At 41.5% G+C, this 9,429-nt stretch overlaps 1 protein-coding gene across 1 annotated transcript; it reads left to right on the forward strand.

The window, feature by feature from the left end:
• Positions 1-4: 4 nt before the first annotated feature.
• SMU1 (smu-1 suppressor of mec-8 and unc-52 homolog (C. elegans)) lies at positions 5-8,838 on the forward strand (the record flags this gene model as incomplete). Its single annotated transcript, XM_009867203.1, has 11 exons — positions 5-100; positions 660-812; positions 1,336-1,446; positions 2,266-2,394; positions 3,623-3,742; positions 4,150-4,266; positions 4,423-4,550; positions 5,251-5,377; positions 6,657-6,824; positions 7,803-7,955; positions 8,532-8,838. Coding segments are annotated over 11 exons (1,401 nt in total), but the record flags the coding sequence as incomplete, so codon positions are not given.
• Positions 8,839-9,429: the final 591 nt, after the last annotated feature.

A 9,429-nucleotide genomic window follows, 5' to 3' on the forward strand; every position in this document is an offset into this window, starting at 1 on the left:
CTTTGTGGCTGACATCAACAGCGGGCATTGGGACACGGTGCTGCAGGCCATACAGTCGCTGAAGCTGCCCGACAAGACCCTCATTGATCTCTATGAGCAGGTGAGGGGATGCAGGCTGTCTGCAGGCTTTTCTGGTTTAGGTGTGTGATGGCTTCGTGCTTGGCAGGTTTTTGTGGTGGGGGGAGAGATGTAGGGGAGGGCTCCCTGAGAACCTCTGGAGCTTCTCCTAGCCCCAGGTGAAAGTCAGACACACTCTGGCCAAAGTCAAGCCAGTCGGCACCTCTGTGAATCGATATATTTAAGAGTGGAGACCTCTTGGGCCAGCCTCTTTTTCCTGTCTTTTGTGTTGGAGAGTTGTTTGTAGGACGAAGGGGAGGACAGTGTGTAACAGACAGACCACAACCCCCGTCCCCTGCACCCCTGTGCAGCTGGGGAGGGTAGGATGTAGTTAGGAGGAAGGGAGTGGTGGTGGGAAGGTGTATTTAAGATATCTGTTGGAATTTTCTCCTCGTCCTGATAAGGAAGAGGGTAGGAGGGAATGAGCAGCTTTGTTTTTGTGTTGCTGGCTGGGTGGGCTCAGACCACGACAGAGTTGGAGGCCTCTCTCTGACGTCTTCCACTTACCCTTCGCCGATGCAAATGTTTGTCTTTTGATGCAGGTTGTGCTGGAGTTGATTGAGCTCCGAGAACTGGGTGCTGCTAGATCTCTACTGAGGCAAACAGATCCCATGATCATGCTAAAACAAACTCAGCCAGAGCGATACATCCACCTTGAAAACCTTCTGGCCAGGTCTTACTTTGATCCTCGTGAGGTATGTTTTAGTCTTCCTAGACAGCTCACAGTGCTGTCTTGCATGACCCCTAGCATTGGTCCTAGTTGCTAACAGCTTACAGCATCCTTTATTTTTTGTTCTGGGAGTGAGAATGTGTTTTTACACATTTTATGAAGTGTTTGGGAAATGATGTGTAATACTTGATCATGAGGAAGCAGAGTAATGGTTTTGAAGTATACTGCAGGTGGGGCTCTGGGGCTTTATACCTGTATCCTGTTACAGGATGAAATCTGTGTCTTGCTTTTCCTGCCTTATATATGCAGAAGAAAACGTATGTTTTGTAAATAGTTGTATAATGACAAGGCACTGTTTTCTGATTGTGTTAGTTAGGTATTTTTAATTAAAGCATATCCCAAAATTTTCAAAGGTCGGTGTTAAAGAAAAAGGCAGTTTTGAAGGCCTAACTGAAAGTTAATCTGGAAAGAGCTTCAGTTCAGAGCAATGGATGTTTTTATGTAAAATAATTTAGAAGAGTTTTTTCATAAAAATAACTTCTCTCTAGGCATACCCAGACGGAAGTAGCAAAGAGAAGCGGAGAGCTGCTATTGCACAGGCTTTAGCTGGAGAAGTCAGCGTGGTACCTCCGTCTCGTCTTATGGCATTGTTGGGGCAGGTAATAATTGAAAGATACTTTAATAGATATGTTGGTTTCTGTAGATCTTCGCCATGTAAAACTGTGCTGGAGTTGATTTTTCTGACTCTATAAAAGTAAAGCTTAAATATTGCATATTTACTTGTGGTATTGTTAAAATGCTGTTTCCTGCACGTGGCGAGGTCTTTGGTTGTAGGAAAAGTCAGCACTCTGGGGGAGATTTATTTCTGTTAATAGTCTGTGGACACAGAAGATTATTTTCAAAGTCTGTACTAACACCCACTGTTTCCAGTATTGTTTTTTTTGATTCTTGGTATTTATTAATCCTTTATGCAGGCATTTTGCCATTTTAGGGCTTGCATCTTACTTTTTAAGCTTGTAAATATGCTGAGTAAATTCTCTTTGTGCAAAAGGTATGTCCTGTAACTGAAGGCAGCTCTCTGAAGGGGGTAGTGTAAGATGCTTGTGTCTTCTAAGAAAACTTGATGTGTCGTTTTTGGTTTTACTGCATTGTTATGGGTTAGGGCTGGGCTGGCCACTAAATGCTGACAGATGCTCTCTAACCTCCGGTATGTACAGTGTAGTACTGTATACTGCATGTGAAAATAGAATAAGAGGGGTGGGCCTGATTCATTCTCACCTGCAAAAAACATTGAGGATAACATTCTGTTTTGTTTGTGGTCATGAGTAATCTGGTAAGTCTGTGCCAAAACGCACTGATGTACAATTTGTAGCAGTACAAGAAACTATTGCTGTATTGTGTTAATTAGAAGCAAGCTTTGGTGAGCAAGGTTTGTGCTAACTGATCTCTAATGGTGTGGCTTTCAACTCCTCAAAAAGGCACTGAAATGGCAGCAACATCAGGGCCTGCTTCCTCCTGGCATGACCATTGACTTGTTCAGAGGCAAAGCAGCTGTGAAGGATGTGGAAGAAGAAAAGTTCCCCACACAGCTGAGCAGACATATTAAGGTGATGTTGTTTGCTTTTATGTCTGTTATTACTGCTTGATCCTTTATGTTGGGAGTTAGGAGTAAACCACTTGAATTCATCTGTTCCCTTTTTTGTAAGTAATTTCCTTCTTTCTCCCCACTCCACTTTTTCTCTGCACTTTATTTAATCAGGAAACTTCATGAGAGTCTAAAATGAGGTCACTTAACAAGATTGGTATTTGTGAATATCATAAATATATTGTTTCTTTGACTTCACTGTTCAGAATAATTCAGTTTTCTGAAGTGGTTTGCTCACTCTCCTTTATTTGTACAAGGAAGTACTAATTTCTTAAACTTTTGTGCATGCATATTAGCTTCTGTGAACCAATTAAGTTTTGATCCTGAACTACTACATACCAGGTCTGGTAATATAATCAGTATCTCCTTTTAAGAATTTTATCATATGGATTTTGAAAGAGGAAAAACTCTGCTGTTCTGCAGCACTCACAATGTGGAACAGACAGTTTCCTCCAGTGAAGGCTTTTCATCTTCACCAGACATTTCTGTACCGTGAAAAGTGTTAGCTCACTGTAGTAGCTCTACCAGCCCTCACAACAAATGGGGGATAATGTTTTGGGTTTGGTGTTTTTTGGGTGTGTGTTTGGTTTTTTTTTTTGTTTTGTTGGAAGTCCTGAGTTGGAACTCATGAATTCAATTTGTCGTGATTCAGTAGCAGCTTGATAGAAATGCTTTATTAGAACTTATTGGTACTTACTAGTATCAGTACTGATATTGGATTTTTGTATTGATTAGTGAAAACATTATTCTATGCTCACTTACCATGATTTGGTTATTTTTAAAAATTTAAAAATTTTGTATAAAAAGTACCAAACATTCTCTGTGAAAATCTTACTAGAGAAACATTATTCCAGGTGAAGCAACTTGTGCTGCTTTAGAAATTTTGAAGTCTGCTAGCTATGCATGTTGGCTACCGGTGTTTGTTTACCTACACAATTCACTGCAAGAACACAAAAAGCAGCCAAGCCAACTCCTGCTGTAAGTGTGGACTGTTTGATGTGAGTTTCATAGGTACTACCAGATCATGAGTAGGGTGGGATTTTGTTAGTTCTTAAAGTGCTAGGATGTAGATATTGACAGGAGGTTTTGTACCTTAGTACTAAATACTAAATTTTGCCCCCAAGATGAGAGTATAGTTTTGTTTTAATGAGTTGCTTATTAACCTTGATTTATTTTCCCCTGTAAAACAGTTTGGGCAGAAATCGCATGTGGAGTGTGCGCGGTTTTCCCCGGATGGGCAGTATCTGGTTACTGGCTCTGTCGATGGTTTTATTGAAGTGTGGAACTTCACTACTGGGAAGATCAGGAAGGTAGATTGCACCTTATCTCACATGGGTTGTTCGCTGACCAGAGGACCTGGTTTTATTGTTTGAGATTATACTTCATGTTTATTTTTATTTCTTGAACTCTGTGCATATGGAAGGGTTTTCTGCTTGGGTGATTCAGACAGCAGTCTGGAACCTTTACTTGGGTTTAATTGTCTGTTTTGTTGTAGAATTCCTTCTGTGATAATTTTTTTTTTTTACCTTTCTGGATCATTGTTGCCTCTAAGATGGTGGCAGTAGTACTCCCCTGCTGTTGTAAGTTTGTGAGGCCTGCTCGATGATAGGTTATAAAGTATAACTGGAGTTAAAACTGCTAGTGCTTTTGCACTTGGCCTTAAAATGTATTTTGTTGAAGTGGATTTTGTTGAAGTGGATTTCCTGCTTTCGTTTAGGATCTGAAGTACCAGGCGCAAGATAATTTTATGATGATGGATGATGCAGTGCTGTGCATGTGCTTCAGCAGAGATACAGAAATGCTAGCGACTGGGGCACAAGATGGAAAGATCAAGGTACGAGTCTTTTTGTGTGGTGTCTTGGCAGAGAAAGTCACCAGTAGGCTTCAATTTGAGTTGCAATCATGTTGCAGTTCCATTAGCTCAGATGTTTCAGTGTCTGTGATCTTGTAACGAAGTAACCACCTCCTTCATTTGCTGGTTCCTCTCCAGGTGTGGAAAATCCAGAGTGGTCAGTGTCTGAGAAGATTTGAGCGAGCACACAGTAAAGGTGTTACATGCCTGAGTTTCTCTAAAGACAGCAGCCAAATTCTTAGTGCTTCTTTTGATCAGACAATCAGGTAAGTAAACTGTGAATGTGAGAATTACAGTACAGAAGGAAATAAAAAGGAATTTTCATATTAAGCAGCTAAACTTTTGAAAAAATGTAAGGTTGGGTGTAGAATCAAATGACAACAAGCTTCAAATGGAATAAGGCTTCAGACTTCTGTTTGAAAAGTGCATTTCAATAGCGGGTAGGCACTTAAGGCTGATACAGATTAAAAATATAATTTCCTTTGAGCAAACTCTTCACAGAGTTGCAGAGTAAGAAACATGAAGGGCAACACCTTGCTGAAGAGAAAAATTCTAGCTGGGTGTAAGGAAAGATTTTTAGTTTATTAGCTTTGGTCAAGGCCCTGAGCAAGCTGACCTCACTTAAAGTAGAGGACTCTGTTTGGAATAGAGACTTCCAAACTTATTTCTATAGGGGTTTTTCTGTCAGCTTCATAGCTTCCTCTTTCATAGTCCTGCCTTCTACTGTTTATGGTGTATATTATGTACAGGTCCTTGAGGCTGAAGGCTAATGGTATTTCCCAGAGCTTTTCACAGGAGCACAGTGTCTTTGATGAAAGGGGCTTGTGAGACAGACTTACGGCTTGCAAATATTTAGCACTTTTTATCGTTACCTATCAGAGGTATCTCAGAGTTAGAATGTGGTGAAGCCAGAGGGTTCAGACTGCCTCAGTTGCTTACTCAGTTGTGACCTCTGTTTTGTGACAGGATTCATGGTTTAAAATCTGGGAAAACTTTAAAGGAATTCCGTGGGCATTCTTCCTTTGTCAATGAAGCTACTTTTACCCAGGACGGCCACTATATTATCAGTGCATCTTCTGATGGCACAGTGAAGGTAAGATATAGCATTTACCTTTTGTGAATACCATGTTCAGACTCTTCACATGTTATAGCTGATTTGTTTGATGCCTGCAGTCGTTGGAGAAGAACTTGGGGTTATCTGCAGTAGTGAGTCTTTCTGCTTGTGGCCTTTACTGTAGATTGGCGTAAATGAGAACTTATGAAGTTTCATACTGTGCCTACAGACTGCTGCAGAGCTTGCTTCGGTTGTGTTTATGAAATGAAGACGTAAGAGCAGTACCGACCTCCTTATTCCTGCTTTTTTCTAGGAACAGAACTGACTGTGTCACCTCTTGTCCTAAAATGTGGGGATTCCCTTGTCTGAAATAATGATGTTTTCTTGTGTACTGTGTTGGACACGTGTCTATTTCTCGGTGCTTTGAAGCCCCTTGCCATGTAAGCTAGGTAATCTAGCATTAATGGAACTGATTTCAGAAGTGATAGGTTTGGCTCCTAGTCTCAGCAAAGAGTGGAACTCTACTTAGTGGATAGTAGTTAAGAGAAGTAAAGCATGGTCCTGTGCAGGGCTTTACTGACTAAGAGTAAATAAATGAATGTGGAAAAAGCTGTATTAAGGCATTGATGCAGTGTGGGTAAACAGATTAGGTTTATAGATGTGGTCTTTGAGAATGCGATAGATTTTGTTCATATTAAATGGGGCTTTGCCTCAAAGTTGCACTCTTGGCTGCACTGCCCCAGTTGCAGGAACAGCATAAGAAGGCAGTATCTTTCGTTTTGATTGTATAAGTATATAAACAACAAAAAAACTCTGCAGAGGCTGAGTTCTGTTAAAATTTTGATTGACCAGTTCCATTTCCTGCTTCTAAGCTGCTAAAACAGCCTGATGTTGAGCCTGAAGCAGCTCTAAGATGGGTCATCTCTCCCACTGATATCAGTGAGGCTTTGCTCTTTCAGCATTTTTCATGTCTGTCTTGTGTAAGGCAAATTGCATGTGCAGAGCCTGCACATATATTCAGATACCAGCTAACACTACAAAGCAAGTCTGGACTCACTCCTCAGGGAATACATCGATGAAAGAGCCAGCCTGAATTTGGATAATGGAGTTTCCCTTTCTGTTCAGTTGTTCTGAAATTGTTCATGGTGTCCACACTTTAAAATAGATATGGTTATTTTTAAAATCTGCTCCAGACTACAGTGTTTGGAGTTAATGTCACCCTTCTTGAGCCTTAAAAACATCTGAATGCTGTGTCCTGAATCAACCTTGTGTACAATTTTTTAAAGCTAATTGCTTTTACATTTATTTTCCATACTAGGTTTGGAATGTGAAGACAACAGAGTGCTCAAACACCTTCAAATCTCTTGGCAGCACTGCTGGGACGGACATTACTGTGAACAGTGTCATTCTGCTGCCTAAAAACCCTGAACACTTTGTTGTTTGCAACAGATCGAATACAGTCGTCATTATGAATATGCAGGGACAAGTATGTGATTTTACTGGTGTTCTATCAAGTCTCAGTGATTTTAAGAATGCAGAAAATCTAGTTAATGAGCTAGCTTTAGTTTAAACTTGACTTATCCAGTTTGCTTTCATGACACACTGCTGTGTGCCCAGGCTGGTGTAGGACACGTACACCAGTGAGGCTGGTGGGTGAAAAACTGAATGTGACAGAGCAGTGTGCACTCGCAGCCCAGAAAGCCAGTTGTGTCTTGGGCTGCAGCAAGTGAAGTGTGGGCAGCATGTTGAGAGAGGTGATTCTGCTCTGCCCCTCTGGTCTTGCAAGACCTCACCTGCAGTTCTGTGTCCAGCTCTGGGGCCCTCAACACAAGAAAGACGTGGATTTGTTGAAGGGGGTCCAGAGGAGGCCACAAAAATGATCAGGGGCCTGGAGCAGCTCTCCTAGGAGGACAGGCTGAGGGAGTTGGGGCTGTTCAGCAGCAGAGAAGGCTCCAGGGAGACCTTATAGAGACCTTCCAGTACCTGAAGGGGGCCTACAGGAAAGCTGGAGAGGGACTCCTGATAAAGAAGTGATAGGATGAGCAGTAATGGTTTCAAACCACAAGCGTGTAAATCTAGGTTAGATACTAGGAAGAAATTCTTTACTGTGAGGGTGATGAGATGCTGGAACAGGTTTCCCAGAGAAGCTCTGGAAGCCCCCTCCCTGCAGTGTCCAGGGCCAGGCTGGATGGGGCTTTGAGCCTGGTCTAGCAGGAGATGTCCTTGCCCATGGCAGGGGGTTTGGAACTAAATGATTTTCAAGGTCCCTTCCAGTCCAAACCTTTCTATAATTTGATGATTCAGGTTATAGAACAGCTTGACTTGCAGGAAGTGATCGTAGCTGTCGAGTGATTCTGTGCTCCAGACAGAGCTAGTAGTGCCTAAATATTTTTGCCCAGAACATGGTAATAATGTGCTGCATTTTAATCCTGCCAAATATTTTTTTGGGGGGGTATCTTTACAGATTGTAAGAAGCTTTAGCTCTGGTAAGAGAGAAGGTGGTGACTTTGTCTGCTGTGCGCTTTCACCTCGTGGTGAATGGATCTACTGTGTTGGTGAAGACTTTGTGCTCTACTGCTTTAGCACAGTGACTGGCAAGCTGGAGAGAACTCTGACTGTAAGTTCCGAGCTTTGGGGCTTTGGCAAGTTCCAAACACAAAAAATATCTAAAAGTGCATTATTTATGATGTCCATATGGAGGAGTCTTGTACCAAGGAATCTTTCACCTTCACCTCTAGCAGCCATGATTGGTAACAGATGCATTCCAGGACACTTGGCTGTAGAATACCCTTAGTTCTTTTTAAAACTATGTTAAAATTAAAAGTTATGAAAATGTTTACCCACCAAGCCAAGAATTAGTTGGTTCAAACTTCTCTGAGCTAGAGCATGTCTTGACCTGGGCTGCTGCTGATGGAGAATCTGACCGAGTTGTTAGATTTAAAGATGTTGGGCTTCGGTTTACTTCACCTCAGTGAACCTTCCCTCACCTGACAAAAAGTAACTGCTGTGTCAAAAAAAATTGTTTGCAAATGGAACTTAATATGGGGGGGAGCCATATTTCTCTGGTTTTGCTGTATGTGCAAAGCACGTTAAACCTCCCTCCAGCTTTCTTCTGAGTCTTGTTTGAAGAGCAATTTGGCTTGAATCTGCTAAAGGATGAATCTCCTGGTGCATCTTTCTGCTTTTCCTCTAGGTTCATGAAAAAGATGTCATTGGTATCGCTCATCATCCCCATCAGAACCTGATTGCCACATACAGCGAGGATGGTCTCCTCAAGCTCTGGAAGCCATAGCTTGACTTTACAACGAGCTCTGGAGTGTTGCTGTCAGTCGCAGGTTATTGGTGTTTGTGCTTTAACGAGGTCAGAATGCACGGAGTGTGATATCTGTTCAATTTTCAGTTTAGGTTTCCAGAGAAACCTGACTTCTTGGTCTAAAGTTAGATAGATGGATGCTTAAATATACCATCAGTTAATTCCAAATACTTTTGTTTCTAGCAGAGTAGCTGAAGCAATTTCAGTGAGCTGTGTTTTTTTTCCTGAAGTCTGTACTCTTCCAGAAGTGTTCATGGAAGTTGAACAGACAAGGAACTAGACACACTTAGAAGTGGTTGATGGTCTATTACTGTTAAATACAGTAAACTTTTTTTTTTTTAATGAGTGAATTATGTGGAATGGGAAAGCTGTCTCTTCTCCACTGCTACTCTGTCCTCAGCTTAATGCTAGAGGCTTTTGTAATCCAGTGGATTGTGCTGTGTTTGATTTTTTTTTTTAATATGATTTTTCCAATTACACTTAATTAAATAGTGTCACACTGCTTCTTAGTAACAAAACTCTTCTTCCCCATCTGCTGGCACTTCCTGCTATAAAACCGCCTAATGTGGCGGTGAGATACAGTTGTGGTTTTGTTTTTTAGTTTGGCAGCAGGGGAGGCGGGGATAGGGGTAGGGTTTGCATATTGTTTGCTTGAGTGTTTGTTATTTTTTTTGTTTTCCTTTTTGTTTTACTTCCAGGTTAAAATAAATTATTACCTGGGCCCTCTTCCTATAAGTGCATAATGTCTTCAGACCAGCTTTAACTGAAGCAGGCCTCA

This window comes from Apaloderma vittatum, unplaced genomic scaffold, assembly GCF_000703405.1.
Source record: "Apaloderma vittatum isolate BGI_N311 unplaced genomic scaffold, ASM70340v1 scaffold22833, whole genome shotgun sequence".
In the NCBI taxonomy this organism is placed as follows: domain Eukaryota; kingdom Metazoa; phylum Chordata; class Aves; order Trogoniformes; family Trogonidae; genus Apaloderma; species Apaloderma vittatum.